The 17,610-nt window shown below is 32.9% G+C and overlaps 1 protein-coding gene across 1 annotated transcript; it reads right to left on the reverse strand.

Moving 5' to 3' along the window:
* Window positions 1-6,238: 6,238 nt before the first annotated feature.
* Window positions 6,239-7,000, reverse strand: LOC141673181 (secreted RxLR effector protein 161-like). Its single transcript, XM_074479913.1, has one exon. It carries the CDS (start codon window positions 6,998-7,000, stop codon window positions 6,239-6,241), a length of 762 nt encoding a protein of 253 aa, XP_074336014.1.
* Between the last annotated feature and the right edge of the window lie 10,610 nt (window positions 7,001-17,610).

The raw sequence follows: 17,610 nt of genomic DNA on the forward strand, positions 1-17,610 counted from the left end.
TCCAAATTCCATTTATTTCACAGATGACGTAAGGGACCTGTACTTCGCCGAGGGAGGAGGCCATAATGTGGAAAGTAGCATTATTTCACTCATTGTTCAGGGGAAATCTTTACACCCTCTCTCTCCTCCACTCTTATATACTTGAATTTTACGGGATGTTTTGAATGACAAGGAAAATTTATTCATGAATAATATATTTACATCGAAGGTGCAAACATATATGCTCATGCTTTGTAGTTGAAGGATCAATATTTTTTGGCCAAGCTCAATGATTTTTTTAATGCTTCACAAGAAAATAAAATAATTTCATGAAATAAATTCAATTTTGAATGTAAAATTTGTAGAAGCCTATGATGACCGAAAATATTAATATGAACCATTTTTAGGCTCCGTTTGGAAGTGCTGTTAAAAACTGTTGTGCTGTGTGAAAAAGTGCTGGCCGAAAAAGTGTTGTCAGTAAAAGTAGATGACTGTTTGGTAATTTTTTTAATTTATGCATAGTTTGAGATATAATATACAAAAATAATATTTTTGAGAACGTTTGATGATGAAACTTATGGTTATTTCTTGCAAAAGCTGAAAAAAGCTTTTTCCAAAAGCATTGGGATATAACAAATGTTTTAGACCAAAATCGCTTTTCCAGGCAACTGCATTTAGAATTTACCAAACACTTTCTGACAGTTTTTCAGAAAAGCTGTTGTAGGTGTCTGCAACAGCGGGGCCTTAATAGGTAAGCCTAACCCGCTAGCTATATATATTTAATCATTTTCTTAATTATGATCTTTTCTTGTAGATAGTATAAATCAAACATTTAATTAATCTTATTTGCTTTAAATATGAACATGAAAAGCTAATCTAAGATCAAAAGATTCCAATCAAAAGATTCAAAATTTACATTTATTTATAAATTTGTAAAAGACTGATCGTGCTAATACTTCTTTGTTCTTCCCTGGATCCATTGTTGTTGCCCTGAGCATATACTTGGGCATCAACTATTGGACTTGTGCTCTCTAGGATAATCTAATATGTTTGCAAACTGAATAAACCAAAGGAGATGCTCTGAACACACACTTAATATTCCAGCAAAACATTATAATATAAAGGAGAAAACACTACACCCTATATGGTGTATTGCAATGCCCCTCCAAAAAAATGTTAGCTAATATGTTACCCTAGATATCATAGTAATGAGCTAATTTAACATTTTATTTTTTGTGTTACTTTAGCCAAAAGCGTGGTGTTACATTAGGTTGAAAGTGTTGTAACTTGCAATATTTTGGTCAAAGTGTTACCTTAGAGTATCTAAATATAGATATGATATATTTTAAAATTAAATATTAATTTAAATTAATATTTCAAGAATATAAGGTGATTATAAATAGAATAAATAAAATCCATGATGATATGCGAATTTGTACATAAAAAAATTTTAAAAAGTTAAAAGAGGAACTAATTATAAAAACAAGTTAAAATAAAAAATTTTAACCTAAAATTTTAAAACTAATAAAACATATAAATTATTGATCTCTTGATATGAGTATTTTTATATAAGTTTAAAATAAATATATAAAAAATTGAATATACAGATTATATAAAAAATAAAATAAATAAATAAATATAATATTTTTTCCCTGATCTAAATATTTGAAGACAAATTTGTGGAAACTTAGGAATTTTTACAAGCGGCCCCCTCTCTGCTCTCTTAATCTCATTAGTCATTACTCTTTCTCCGGTTCTATATCTACTATTTCTCAGTACACTATATATTATCTACTCACTATAACTTGTAATTTCTAATTAATAATTAGGCATTTGTATTTGAACTCGGGGCTCAATTGATTTCAATATCAAATTAGGGTTGAATTGAATGTCAAATTGGGGGTTTGATTCTTCATTTTTAGTTCAATTACTTTCATATATTCACTTAAACTTCATTATATATCTCTCTCTCTCCATTTGGGCTTTGCATTTCAAGACTTGGATTGAGGGTATTTGAATTTATCTCTTTTTATGATATCTTTGTCCACTATTTACATATTTTTTGTTTGTTTAACCAAATTTGATTGATCTATTTTTATATTTGTTTCAGTTTGATGGCTCTAGTCACTGATGCTAAAGATAAAACTTCAACTTGATTCCTGAGGCAAGCCACTCTATCTCTATATTTTACTTAGGTTTAGGGTTATTACATTTCAGCCACAAACTTATCTGTGTTTGTACACATCCATGCCCTTCATATTTGTCAGATGTGCACATCAGCTCCTTCCATAAACTGTCTCATTATTACACTTTTAAGGCTAATCGTAAATATTAGTGTAGGCTAATCGTTCTATCAAGCTAGCTACTTAACAATATATGTGTGTGGTTATAGTGGTGAGGCTGGTGGTGGAGTTGGGGCTGGGTGCTTTCAAGAATTTATTGTCTCGTTTGTTACTAATATATATACATACATGAAGTTAAACAAAGTACTGTCTTCTGTCTACACTACAAGAAAATTAGGGTATTTTCAACCAATTAAATTCGACCGCGCGTAAATTCTACTATATTCGGTCGAATTTAGTAGGGGCGGCTTTAGCTGCGGTCGAAATAACCCGGTCGAATTTACGGTTATTTTCGACTAACTTCTCTTTTCGGTCGAGTTTAGCACGAGGGAAAAAAATACGGGAACAATCCCGCCAAAAAAAAAATTCCCGCCTAAAAAATTCGACCGAATTTGGTCGAATTTAATAAGTGGGATCGGTGGGAAAAATTGTCGCCCTTTAATTTAAAATTTTCAGTGGGCAGAAAATTTCCCTCTAAAAAATAAATTTGAATAATTTCTGCTATTTTCGACCAACAACAGTCGAAATAATATAAATTCAACTGACCTTGGTGGAATGGAGATAAATTCGACCGTAGGCGGTTGAATATTATATTTTCGACCTAAGGTAGTTGAATTTATATAAATTCAACTGACCTTGGTAGAACGGAGATAAATTCGACCGTAGGCGGTTGAATATTCCTAAATTCGACTACAGTGGGAAGCATTTATTGACATACTAAATTCAACTGTGTCTGGTGGAATTAAATCTTACTATATTCGACCAGCTGAGGTTGAATGTAAATAAATACGACTATAACTAGTAGCATAAATATAAATTTGACTGATTTTAGGGCGTTACTAAATTCGACCGCTTCTGGTGGAATTGACCCGTACTAAATTCGACCATTTTTGGTTGAATTAACCCGTGCTCATTTCGGAAACCCTACCCCTTTCTCCATTCCAGTAGCCGTTTTCTCCATTGTTTCTCCCTCCATACTTTCTCCCCATTTCACTACTTTTTTTGCTTTTCTACTAAAAATTACTTCTTCATGTGAGCATCTCAAATCTCAAATCATCAAGTAAGTGTAATTCTTTTACATATTTTTGTTTTAAATAGTTTAATTGTGATAATCTTTATAAATTTGAGTTGATTATTTTGTAGATGACATCCGATCGTAGTTGGATTGGTCGTCATCGATTTAACGAGGCAAAATATTTAACGGAAGATTACAAAATTGGTGTGGATAATTTCATTAAATTTGCTATTGAAAATCTTCATCCCGAAGACAACGGTCTTATAAGATGTCCGTGCAAAAATTGTGGTAATGAGTACTACAAGTGTCCTAGTACCGTGAAAGTTGATTTGTATCGACATGGTATTATGCAATGGTATACTAGATGGGATTGTGAAAGTTAATTTTACAGTGGTTATGTCGTATAATTTTACAGTGGTTATGTAGCATAATTTTCCAGTGGTTCTGATATGAAACAGTTTTTTAATAATTGCATTATTTTCCAGGAGAGTCTAGTAGAGAAGGATACTGCGGTGGACGGCACAAAGGCTGTGAAGGTGGATGACATGGACGACTTTGAAAATGAAGATCCACTCGCACATATGTATCCTCTCCTTTAGGCCTTACTGCCTTATTTTGGACTTATCTTTTGCAAAATTCAGTTCAAGCATGTAATGAAAAATATTAAGCGGTGTATGTAATGAAAAGTACTGGGATGAATTAGCGGTGTATGTAATGAAAAATACTAGGATAATTTAGTACTTTTCTTTATTAATTGTAATTTTACTAATGGTTACATGTTTGTATTTTTATCATTTTTGAATGTTTATTTGGGGATTATAATTGCAAAATGAGATGTGAGTGGTATTACTATAAATAGGTAGCAAATTTGTAAATTGCATATTTAATTTGATTGGAAAGCAATTAAAGGTTTAGCATGTTAAATACGACTGAACTTAGACTAATATAGCTTGAAAAAAAATCTGGTATATTATATTCAACCAGAAAAAGTAAATTTTATAGCTAAAATCAACCAAAGCTGGTCGGATTTTTAATGATAATATAAGGTTGAATATAGTGTGTGACCATATCAGGTCGAATTTATATTTAACCAAAGATAGTCGAATTTGGTATCCGACTATATTAGGTCGAATTTAGGTACGACCAGATTTGGTTGAATTTAGTATTTTGGCGGGATTTTTGATTTTTTTTAAAAATAATTTGAAATTTCATTCAAAAAATTGCAAAATAAATTAACACAAAAAACAGTCGAATTTAGTAAGTCGAATTTAGGGTGGTCGAATTTAGTCGGTCGAATTTAGGGGGGTCGAATTTAGATAAATTCGACCGGATTCGTCATTTTCGAACAGCCTCTGTTCGACCAACACAATGCCGGTTGAATTGAGCTAAATTCGACCATTTTCGGTCGAATTTAGCTAAATTCGACCGAAAAAATTCGGTCGAATTTAGCCGAATTTCTTGTAGTGCTAAGAAGAAGTTTATGGTCTAATCAGTTTGGATTTGATTAGAATATAACTTAAGCTCTTACTGCAAATCATGTCTAGATTTTATACTGCTTTTGTATTAGTCCTGTGATGTATAAACGAAAGTTATAAACACTACTGGTTGAAGTGTATGGAATTGACATCTATTTCACTCATTTCCTTCAATTACGTTTGTTTATACAAAATGTGTAGGGTGTGACAGTTTGAGTATCATGACATTAGACCTGATAAAACCTCTGTTTTGCTGATAATGGATCTTATTGCTGTATTAGGTGCAATTGACCAATATCTTTTTGTTTACATTTTGATGAATAAAGATATTTGACGCTAAAACTAGTTCTATCATGTTCATTTACTAATGTTGTACACCTGTTCCTACATGAAATTGCTATAAATTGGTTGTAGTAGTGTATTTAATTATTGAAATGTTTCCTGGCTTGTAGTTAAGGAATTTAATGAATGGCATGCTTAGGAAATGAAATCGGATGTTCTTTTGCAGCTAGTGTGAATGAAAATAATTGATCGAGATACATTCAACAGATTTGTTTTGGTAGTTTTCCTGCCTTCAATTTTAATAGATTTAAAATTTTGGTTTCTCTGAGGACTGCTGCATCTTTCAACCAAAAACGTCTTTGTTTATTGCAAGTATAGTTTTTGCTATTGTTTCAGTCTCTTTTGTTAAATCGCTTTTTTCATGAATCTGTAACCTTTCATCAATAAGGTAATGATTTGTATTTTACAACAATTCTTAATCCCCCCCACTAATGCAGTTGCAGAATCTTGAGAAGGGAGCTGTTTTCTTTTCTGCTAGTGACAAGAGTAAGTCTTCAGGGATTCCTTGATAGATTGCAGCTAATGTAATTTTATCAGTTCTATCCTCAATAGGAGCTTTGGGGTTCTTTGGTTCTATCGACTCCCATACGCCGTGAGCTTGCATGTAAACCTTCATTTTTAAAGCCCATGCCGCGTAGTTGGTTTTAGATAGCATTGGATAGGTTATACCAACTGACGGCTCCTTGCTCTTGGTTGGATCCATACTCGCTTGTTTTGGCATGTACTTGGGCATTCACCAGTGAGAGTGCTCTGATACCAGATGTAGAGTTTAAGCAGAAATATATGGCTGAACTAAACAAAGTTGCATAAATGATCACTGAAATGGATAATACTAATGTGAGAGATAACTCACTCAGAACAAAATACAGCCAATATAAAGAGATAACTACTCAACTAATGGTAGCTAAAAACCAGGATCATGACGTGATTTTTCTCCACACCTTATTCCACCAGATACCAGACGTACGACTATCTCTCAAGACCTGATCCTACTGCTACATACTCGCTTGCACAGCTGATTTATTGAACATAAATAAATAAAACAAAGTTTAGATTAAAATTAATCCAACATATTCCCCGTTAATCTAAACTTGGTGCAGGTCCTTTACTCCCAATAGCTTTCGCATGTTCTCAAACTTTGTAGCAGACAACGCCATTGTCAGGATGTCTACACGCTGCTCATTAGTACTTATATGCTTAATAACTATCAAGCCTTGCTCCACGCATTCCCTGATAAAATGGTATCGAACGTCGATATGTTTGCTTCGCCTGTGAAAGACTGGGTTTTTGGCTAGATCGACAGCTGACCTATTATCGATGTACAATATAACAGGACCCGACTTTACACCCGAAATTTGACTGAGAACTCTCTGCAGCCATATCCCTCGACACGCAGCGGCTGTAGCTGCCATAAATTCAGCCTCGCATGAGGAGAGAGCAACGCAACGCTGTTTCTGAGAAATCCATGTAATTAAGCTGTCACCAAGGTAGAATGCCATTCCACCTGTACTCTTTCGATCATCCAAGTCACCTGCCATGTCGCTATCTGAAAAACCTGACATCAAATAATTTCCTTGACATTCAACATAGACCAAGCCATATGTAAGAGTTCCTTTGACATAACGTAAGATCCTCTTGGCTGCATTTAGATGGAGCATCGTAGGCCTTTCCATGAAGCGACTTATCACCCCCACAGCGTAAGCTATGTCCGGTCTGGTATGTACCAAGTATCTCAGACCACCCACCATTGACTTGAATTGTGTAGAGTTCACAGGTTCTCCACCTTCATCCTTGTGCAGCTGGATTTTGTGCTCCATCGGGTACTTAACCTGATTATAGTCAGTCATCTCGGGCTTGTCAAGGATCTTCTTTCCGTAGGCGGTTTATTTAATTTCAATATGGCCCTTGCACTGATCTACCTCCACACCAAGGTAATAGGAGAGTTTTCCCCAGTCTGACATATCGAATTTTCTGCTCATTTGCTTCTTAAAACTGAGTATATTCTGCACTCTAGTTCCAGTAATCAACAGATCATCGACGTATACACCTATAACCAGCGAATCAACCCCATCCTTCTTAATGTACACAGCATGTTCAAAAGGGCACTTAATAAAACCCAGCTGTGTTAAACATTTATTCAGCTGAGCGTACCAGGCTCTCGGTGCTTGGCGTAGTCCATAAAGTGCCTTGAATAATCAGTATACTTTAGATTCCTGTCCCTTCTTCACATATCCTTTGGGCTGAAAAAGATAAACTTCCTCCAGCAATTCCCCATTTAAAAATGTCGATTTTACATCAAGGTGATGAATTTCCCAGTTATTTTTTGCAGCAAGTGCCAACAGCAAACGAACAGTTTCGAGTCCGGTGACGGGAGCGAAAACCTCCTCAAAATCGATGCCATGTTTTTGCACGTACCCCTTGGCGACTAATCGTGCCTTATGCTTAATGATTTCACCACTGGTATTCCTTTTCTCTTTAAACACCCACTTTAAATCGGTCGCCTTATGTCCCTTTGGCAATGCTGTTAGTTCCCAAGTTTTGTTCTTTTCTATTGCATCGATTTCACTTTGCATGGCTGCCCTCCAGACTTTGGTCTTAACTGCTTGATCATATACAACTGGCTCGTCGATACCCAGTAGTAACAACTCCTCTGATAATTCAATTTCATCTGTGTTGTCATATATATCGCTGAGCAGTCTGTACCTCCTAGGCTCACTGATATCACTTCAAGACTCAGAGTTGATATTTTGACTTACTTCAGTACCAGGAACAACTGAGCTGACTGTCTGTGGTGTCGCAAGGCTATGACCAGGGTTGTTGCTTAATTGTGGTGTATGTGGTGTGGATTCTCCAGTTTCTTGTGTAGATTCTCCAGTTTCTCCATCGGATTCAGTTATGTCTCCGGATTCTGCATCATTTCCTTGTTCTGTGACACCTCCTAATATAAAGCTTCCTAGAGTAATATCCTCCCCCAACTCCGTAGAATTCCAGTTCCAGCTTTTACTTTCTTCGAAAATAACATCACGGCTAACATGAATAGCACCTGTGACTGGATCATAGAGCCTGTAAGCTTTTGTGCCTGGTTCACGTCTGAGATGCACAACATGTTTACTTCTGTCATCGAACTTTTTGACATAGATACTGGGCACTTTCATATTAGCAACACAGCCAAACACACGTAAATAATCAACATAGGGCTTTTTACCAAACCAGGCCTCGTAGGGAGTCATTCCTGATAACGAACGGGTGGGCATTCTGTTGAGTACGTATACAGCATGTCTTATTGCTTCTCCCCACAGCTTTGATGGAACATTTCTCTCTTTTAGCATACTTCGACCCATGGCCACCACCGTTCTATTGCGACGTTCCACCACCCCATTTTGCTGGGGTGAGTATGGGGCTATATAATGGCGTTGTATCCCTGTGTCCTTACAAAACTTAATGAAGTCATTTGAGCAAAACTCTCCACCTCGATCCGTTCGAAACACCTGTATTCCCTGTTTTGCACCATTCTCAACCAAAACTTTGAATTTTTTAAACATAGACAATGCTTCATCCTTAGCCTTGATCATGTATACCCACATCATGCGTGTAAAGTCATCAACAAGTAACATAAAATACTTGTTTCCAGATGGTGTGTTTGGAAAAATTGGACCACAGAGATCCCCACAGCTGATTTATTGAACATAAATAAATAAAACAAAGTTTAGATTAAAATTAATCCAACATACTTATCTATTACCAGAGGCCAATCTTTAATATTTGAATACAGTGGTGACTTTGACTTTAAGGTCTGCATAACTGATCTTTACGGTTCTGAGATTGTTTATCCTCATGTTGTTCACCAGCTTCGGACCTGCAGACCCACCCATGGTACATATTGTTTTCTTTATCAGACATGTTTAAGCAACTTATTATTGTGTGTCTTGCGCTGCACGTTGCAGCTTCTGTCTGTAATGGAGGATGGACATCTGACATGCATCTTGCCTGGAGTAACAAAGTTTTTGATACAATTGTGTGTGTAACACTCCTAATTTACAAAATTAAGTGTTTCCCTCTTGTTAAAAACCGTAAATTTAAAAATAATGTTTGTTGGCCTGGGAATTTTTATTGCTTTTTATTCGTCTGTTTTGTATGGGTACATCTAAATTATTACAAAAAGTTTATTTGTAGGGATTTTTATTGGCCTTGGTAGGTTTGGCTACCGAATCCAAAAGTGCAAGGCAAAAGCCGGCTCCCAGATATTGAAACACACACATATATAGATATATATAAAATGCCCTTGTGGTTTTACATTGCTCTCCTGACATCAGCCCCTCCTACAAAGTCTGTTTCTACTTCACTTAACAGTGCGGGAAGCGTGGGTTCTGTTGCTTTTCAGGTTGTGGCTGGACCATACATGTGGAATGTGGAATTGTTTTTTGCTGTTCAATGCATATCCCGAGGAACTCCGCCACTTGTAAGTTGAATTAAGTACTGTCTTTTTTGGTTTTGAAATTAAAATATAAATGTACTTCGTAGTGTATAACAATGGGCTCATGCATATGCAACAGATGCTGTTCTTTTTTGTTAAAAGATTGATTAAGTAGGTGCTGGTAAAAACTAAAATTTATTTTATGCTTTCATGGAGGATGTGTTAATATGAATATATAGTTTTTTTTTAATTCATGTCTGGAAAACAACCATTTGTACCATCTTACTAGACTAAATAGAAGTAAGAGACCTGTACTTGGTCTGTAGTACAGACCATAGAGGAATCTATATGTTTGATATGGTAGCATTGTTCATGTAACATTCCTGTAATATATCTGATGGTGGTAGCATTGTTCATGTTTGCTGGTTATTAACTAAGTTATTAACTATGTTTGCTCGTTCGATTTCTTTCTTGTAAATAACTTACTTAATATTTCAGGGAACAAAGAAGACTTCCAAGAGAAAGTTTCACGTGTATAAAAAGGGAAACGCCCGGAAGGTGGAGTCGAGGAGAAAGTGAAGCAAATTTAAGCATTAGCTTCTAATAGTACTTTTTAAAATTTATAATCTTGGGCTGTTGTAAAGTAAAAAATGTGAACTAGTTTATAGTTAGTTTCGATGTTTAATTTGGTTGTATATTTGGATGTTTAATGTTTGGGTTGGATGCATTATTTTACAGTTATGAAATTGTATAATTAGGATTCTTCAGTTTATAGAATAAGCATTTCAATTTGTTTGTGCTAAAGCGTTACAATAGCCTCCTAAACTGTTACCATATTATGTATAAAATGTTTTATTAGGCTAGTTATAATGTTACAACAGCTTCTCAAAGTGTTATATTAGGTTCTATGGGCCCACTAGACACGTTATCAAAATAACTCAGCATTGTGGGCCCCACACTTGCCATGCAGCTAGACGGTGAGACCCACTTTTTAAAAACATTTTAAAACTCTAAGGTAACATAAAAAATAAGTTGCAACTGATATCTCTTTCCGTTGCATTAGCAAGCTAAGGCAACATATAAACAAGTTAAAATACGATGTTGCCTTAGGCACCAAAGATGTTACCTTAGACCCCTAAGGCAACATGGAAAAACCTTTCTTTAGGAAAATGTTACCTTAGCTTAAAAGTGGGGCAAGAGCAATATATTTACCCCTAAATGCAACCTTTCTTTAAGAAAATGTTACCTTAGCTTAAAAGTAGGCATTTTATGGTGTAGGGAAACTTGCAAATAAAGTGGCTGAAAACTAGGAAGAAAATAAACTATTATGCTAATCAAATCTCAACTTCTATGTTTATTCCTCTGATTAGCTGCAATCAAGTAACTACCTTGAGCACTACTCCACATGTTTCTAAATTAACTCAAAAGCATATTTAAATAAATCTTATTAAAGTTTAGATTAAACCCAACAAAAACAACAGACCAGTTGAAACACGGAAAAGTAATAAAAAAATGGAAAGTTATTACTGGCGAAAGGGTTTTCTAATTTCCTAACTTACCTTGTCCTTGCAGATAAGGGTTCTACTTCGGATTTTCCAGATTTTCCCGTAAGAAGAAGTCTGGATTACTTTCCGGCGGCCCTGTGTGAATATGTGTAACACTGTTTAAGCAAAAAAGTCATATATAAGAGCATCAACCAAAAGATTAATCAACCTACCAACTGAATTATTATTGTCTTCATCCAGAAAAGATAAATCCTACCCAAAAAAATATCTGTATTAGGAGAAAAGTATATTAAAATCAATTCAAAAATACCTGAAAACTAAAAATACATGTCACAAAACTCGATATAACCAATTTAGATTTTTCATATCTAAATCTTAATGGATCACATATAATTGACCTATATAGATATTGTTACCTTGCATGGCTCTGCAAAGCCCTCTATTGTAGTTTTTTTCCTACATTAATTATGAATTTTGAAATTGACAGAATTCAACTCCCAATTCAAGATCAAAAACGCTAAAGCTGCAGTTCAAAATACCGGGATAAAGAAAATGTAGGTCACACAACTCAATATAACCAATTTACATTTTGCAAATCTAAATCTTAATGGATCACATATAATTGACCTATATAGATATTGTTACCCTGCATGGCTTTCCAAAGCCCTCTATATATTTTAGTTTTGTTACCTACATTAATTATGAATTTTGAAATTGAGAGAATTCAACTCCGAATTCAAAATCAAAAATGCTAAAGCTGCAGTTGGAACAAATTAGCAAAAGTTATAAACTTACTCCATCATCAGAATTCCTCAGCTCTGGAGCATCAGGACCAAAAGTGTCCTCAACAACTGCTTGTCCATTAAACAACATTACTGGTGTCACGTTGTCAGACCTGGGTGTAACAGTGTATGCTTCCAGGTCGGATATGCCGCCACAGGTTGCCTCTGCCTGATCTGATATCAATGCCAAAGGCAGGAACAGAGTCTTGTCCTCCAGTAGGAGAAGGCATGAATCCGCTGGGAGAAGACAAAATAAAATTTAAAGACCGAGTAGTTAAATACTAGAAATTTCAAACAAAATTGCTAATTGCAAACCTTAATTATATGGATCAATACTATAAATTTGAGGATATGTAAATTGTGGTACTTGATCAAAGGAAATAACCATATAAGAATCTTGTCCCATCAGATTTTGATGATCTATAAATGTTAAATTTTTTAGTCGATATATTGTATCAATAATAATTATTCAATGACACAAAACTGTATTATCTGAGTATGCAAACATATATACATCCTCAACACCTTCAAGAATTATCTCTCTGGAGTCCTTTCGATGATTAGTTTGTAAGCTGATTAAACAACAAAGAGAGAACACAAAACGAATTGATCAAAAAGTCATATAAAGATATACAATAAATTTTATATATTAAATGCATCTAGCCAAAAAATTACCTCTCATCATGGTCAATTTCATATCCAAGGCATCAAGATTAAATTTGTGGAGAGAAGTGGCAGAATCAAATGTTGCATTACTAGCAGAAGTTAAAGCAAAAGCCTTTTGTATATCATTCAACACAATATTGGAGTCTCCAAGAAGGTACTCCACTTTTTTTGAATATATCCGAACAACTCTAAGGAGGAGATAGCTAGATATCCTCATTGCTAGAGGCGCTTCTGGGTACATAATCTCCTCTACAATACGAATTTTGTATATTTTTTCATTGTAATTTCAATAAAAACAACCACAAAATATTAATGGTATATATAACTGAATTACACACAACAATCTCTAAACATTATATCTTTGTAACAACCAATTCCGACAAAGACATAAAGGCTTAAACATATTCTATATGAACTAATACGTTTTTAACACTAGGGAATTGTTATCCTCTTACTCTAAGAAAACACACTGAATTAAATAAAATCAAGTAATCTGTAGAAATATATTAGTCAAGATATATAAACAGATCAGCGTAACAATTAATCTCAAATACTGTAGATAAATTTTATAAAAAATATATTTATTCTCTAGAAGTGAGATTTCCCCTACAAAATTGTCACAACAAATTATATTAAAAAAACATTTCAAATTTCCTAACATATATATGAACTTAAAAATATCAAAAAATACTTTTTTATCAGAAAACAATAATCCAGAGAAGCACTACATGAAAGCAGGACAAAACCGACCACACATAACCGACCGACAAAGAGTTGGCTACTTTATAACCGACCACCAGGTTAGTCGGTTATGTAAGTGGATAAACGACGCAGTTTTGATGATTTGGCAGAGCTAAAACGACCACATCACTACAAGAAAATAAGGTTCAATACAACTGATTTAAATTCGACCGGTGTTAAATTCGACCGCATGCGGTCGAATCCTTTAGACACGGCTAAATTCGACCGGCCTCGGTCGAATTCCAATGGTCATATTTAAACGGTCGTATTTACAACTAATTTTAACAGAATATGGCCGAAATTAAAACAGTCGAATTTAGCCCCTAAATTAAACCAAAAAAAATTTCGGTCGAATTTAGCCCCAATAAAAATTGGAGGGAATTTTCCCACAAAGTAATTTATTTGGGGCTCCTATATTCAACCTATTTCGGTCAAATTTTTTACTTAAAATTGGGGGGAAATTTTTAAATTTTTTAAAATAAAAGTGAGAGAAAGTTCCCGCCTTTTTCAAAGTTATATTTCAATGGAATTCGGTTGTATTTAGAATATTTTAGAATTTTAATTTTTAATAAAAAAAAATTATTTAAATGTTAGTGAATATTTTGAAATAACGAATATGAGAGAAAATAAAAGTTATCGAAATAAAAAAATTTAGTTCTTGAAAAATTAAATTATGCGCCTTAAGAATTTTCAAATTTCTTTATTTGTTAAAAAAATAAAATTAATGTTAGTTAGTTGTACTAGTCAAACTAATGCTTGACTTTTAAAATGATAAACCAAATAAAATTATTTTGATCTAAAATTTTGGTTATGTCACTAATATATATATATATATATATATATATATTTATTGACATCCATACGGTTGGATCGCTAAAAATATGTAAAAAAGAAATCGAAACACCAATTCATGAATAAACACTATATAGTTGTACTAGTCAAACTGATGTTTGACTTTTAAAATGACAAACTAAATAACATTATTTTGAACTGAAACTTTGGTTATATCACTAATATATTTATTTATTGATATCCATACGGTTGGATCGATGATTTTTTTTAAAAAAAAAATCGAAACACCAATTCAGGACTAAACACTATGTAGTTGTACTAGTCAAATTGATATTTGACTGTTAAAATGGTAAACCAAATAAACTTATTTTGATCTGAAACTTTTGTTGTAACACTAATATATATCTCTATTGATATCCATATGGTTGGATCGATGAAAAATATTTTTAAAATAATCGAAACACCAATTAAGGACTAAACACTATGTAGTTGTACTAGTCAAATTGATGTTTGACTGTTAAAATGGCAAACCAAATAAAATTATTTTGATCTGAAACTTTTGTTGTATCACTAATATATACGGTTAGATCAATGAAAAATATTTTTAAAAAAATTAAAACACCAATTGAGGATTAAACACTAGGTAGTTGTACTAGTCAAATTGATGTTTGACTTTTAAAATGGAAAACCAAATAAAATTATTTTGATCTGATACTTTTATTGTATCACTAATATATATATTTATTAACATCCATACGGTTAGATCAATGAAAAATATTTTAAAAAAAATTGAAACACCAATTCAGGATTCAACACTAAGTAGTTGTAGTAGTCAAATTGATGTTTGAAATTTAAAATGGCAAACCAAATAAAATTATTTTGATCTAAAACTTTTGTTGTATCACTAATATATATATATATATATCTATTGACATCCATACAGTTAGATCAATAAAAAATATTTTTAAAAAAATCGAAACACCAATTAAGGACTAAACACTATGTAGTTGTACTAGTCAAATTGATATTTGACTTTTAAAATGAAAAACCAAATAAGATTATTTTGATATGAAACTTTTGTTAATATCACTAATATATATATATATATATATATATATATATATATATATATATATATATCTATTGACATCCATACGGTTGGATCGATGAAAAATATTTTTAATAAAATCGAAACACCAATTCAAGACATTTTATCTGAAATGATTATTTGGTCCTGAATTTGTGTTTTGATTATTTTAAAAATATTTTTCATCGATCTAACCGTATGGATATCAATAAATGTATATATTAGTTATATAACCAAATTTTCATATCAAAATGATTTTAATTTTAAATAAAATAGTATTTAAATGTTAGTGAATATTTTGAAATTATAAATGGGAGAGAATAGTTTGAAATATTATTCAAATTTCTTTATTTGTTTAAAAATAAAATTGATGCTAGTTAGTTGTACTAGTTAAATTGATGCTTGACTTTAAAATGGCAAACCAAATAAAATTATTTTGATGTGAAACTTTGGTTATGTCACTAATTTGGTTCAAAGGTTATCCCCTAATTTTGGTTATTAAAATAAATAAATAAATAGTGTTATATATCCCCTAAACTACTAATTATTAAAATACTACACACATAGTCTACTAAACTACAACCACAAATTATCATATTATTAAAAAAATTGAAAAAATTGTGTTATATACCGCTAAACCACTAAATTGTTAAATATTTATCCTATTAAACTATGATCATAGGTTATCCTATTATTTTTTATAAATTTATTATTCTTATATATTTATATAAATAATTTTAAAATTATAATATGATGGAATAAATAAAAAATTTAAATATTAACGAAAATCGTGTATCGCACGAGATTTAATTTAGTATGGATAATATATAAGTGGCATATTCCATATTATACCGGGATAGAAAAAAAATGAACGTGTCAAAATCCTGCAACCAAAAACAAAGGGAAATAACAGTGAGAGACTAGGATTGTTAATTTTTAAATTTTGTAAAACAAAAAAAAAATTCCTAACCCACACTTCCGCATATTCCCGTTAGTATATATCCTACACACACACTTGATAGTTTTATTTCAATTACACATTCATTCCCTGTGTCTCTCTCCTTTAATCTCTCAAATCTCTCTCAGTCTTTCTCCCTCTACAATCTCACCGAGTCTTTCTCTCTCTCAAATCTCTCTCAGTCTATTTCTCTCTCACACAAATCTCTCTGACTCTCTCTCTCTCAAATCTCTCTGAAAAGCATGAAGTTTAGGAAAAGCCTGAGCAACCAGATCGAGGAGACATTACTTGAATAGCGAGACAAATTCTTGTCTTACAAGGAACTCAAAAAGCGTTTGAAGCTTATCAATCCACCTGTACCGTCTGTCCTCAATGATTCCACCAGTCGGAGAAGGGCCGGAGATTCAGATAGGCTCTTTTATTGAGTTCCTGGCTTCTCTTGATATGAGTGATGTTCTGAGATTATGCTTAAAGACGATTCAGCTCTAATTTATGTTATTTTCCCGATTGTTATGGAGGAAGTGGTGGGTTTCCTGGCAGTTTTATTTTGTCCTAATTGTAATATTATCTATTTCGGTAATTGTAATTAGATCTTTCTTTGTCTGGTGTAGCTGCGACTGTGATATCAATATCAAGGATGCAAATGACTGTGATATCAATATCAAGTATGCAAATTTCACCAGCACTCTTAGTGCCCACAATCTTAGCGCCCACAAGATGTTTGTTGCAATGCTTGATGGAAAAATAGAAGGTTTTAGTATATTGTAACAGTAATTATCGGATTTTTTAGCTATTAAATCTGTTTGTTGACATTGTATTTTTTTACATTTGTGTTGTATTAGTTGCTAGAATAATATTGTGTAGAATTGTGGTTCTTGAAATTGAGCAGTATTCTGCTATTTTTTTTTAGGTTGAAATGTAAAAAAATTATAAAATAAAATTGAGCAGTATTCTGCTATTTTTTTTTAAATCCGGTCTTAGTTGAAATTGATCGAATTCGGTTGAATTTATATTGCAACCAAGAATATTTGAAATTAACTTTCGATTGCATACGGTCGAATTTAATATTTTGGCGGTATTTTTAAATTTTTTTAAAAATTTTTATTGTTTGGGCAGGATTTTTAAAATTTTCAAAATATTTAATTATTTGGGCGGGATTTTCGAATTTTAGGTGAAAAATTAAATTTGATTGCCCTCGGTCGAATTTTTTCGGTTGAATTTAAGCGGTCGTAAATATCCGGTCGTACTTAGCCGGTCGAATTTAGTTAAATACGACCGAACTCCTAAATTCGATTCCCTTTATTATAACCCATTTAAAATCTGTCGAATTAATCGGTCGAATTTAGCTTTTTTCTTGTAGTGCATGTTGGTGGTCGCACTATGCCATAGATTTGATTCCGCAACCCCAAGAAACCGTAACTAAAGGCCAAAAAAGCGTTGCTAAAGGCCAAAAAAAGGCTATAGCGACTCTTTTTCAGGGTTGCAATTTTAGGCGTTGCCATAGAGTTTTTT

This window comes from Apium graveolens, chromosome 7, assembly GCF_009905375.1.
Source record: "Apium graveolens cultivar Ventura chromosome 7, ASM990537v1, whole genome shotgun sequence".
Lineage (NCBI taxonomy): Eukaryota > Viridiplantae > Streptophyta > Magnoliopsida > Apiales > Apiaceae > Apium > Apium graveolens.

Coding starts and splice junctions, on each gene's coding strand:
- LOC141673181 (XM_074479913.1), bottom strand. CDS start 7,000: ATGACTGACTATAATCAGGTTAAGTACCCGATGGAGCACAAAATCCAG.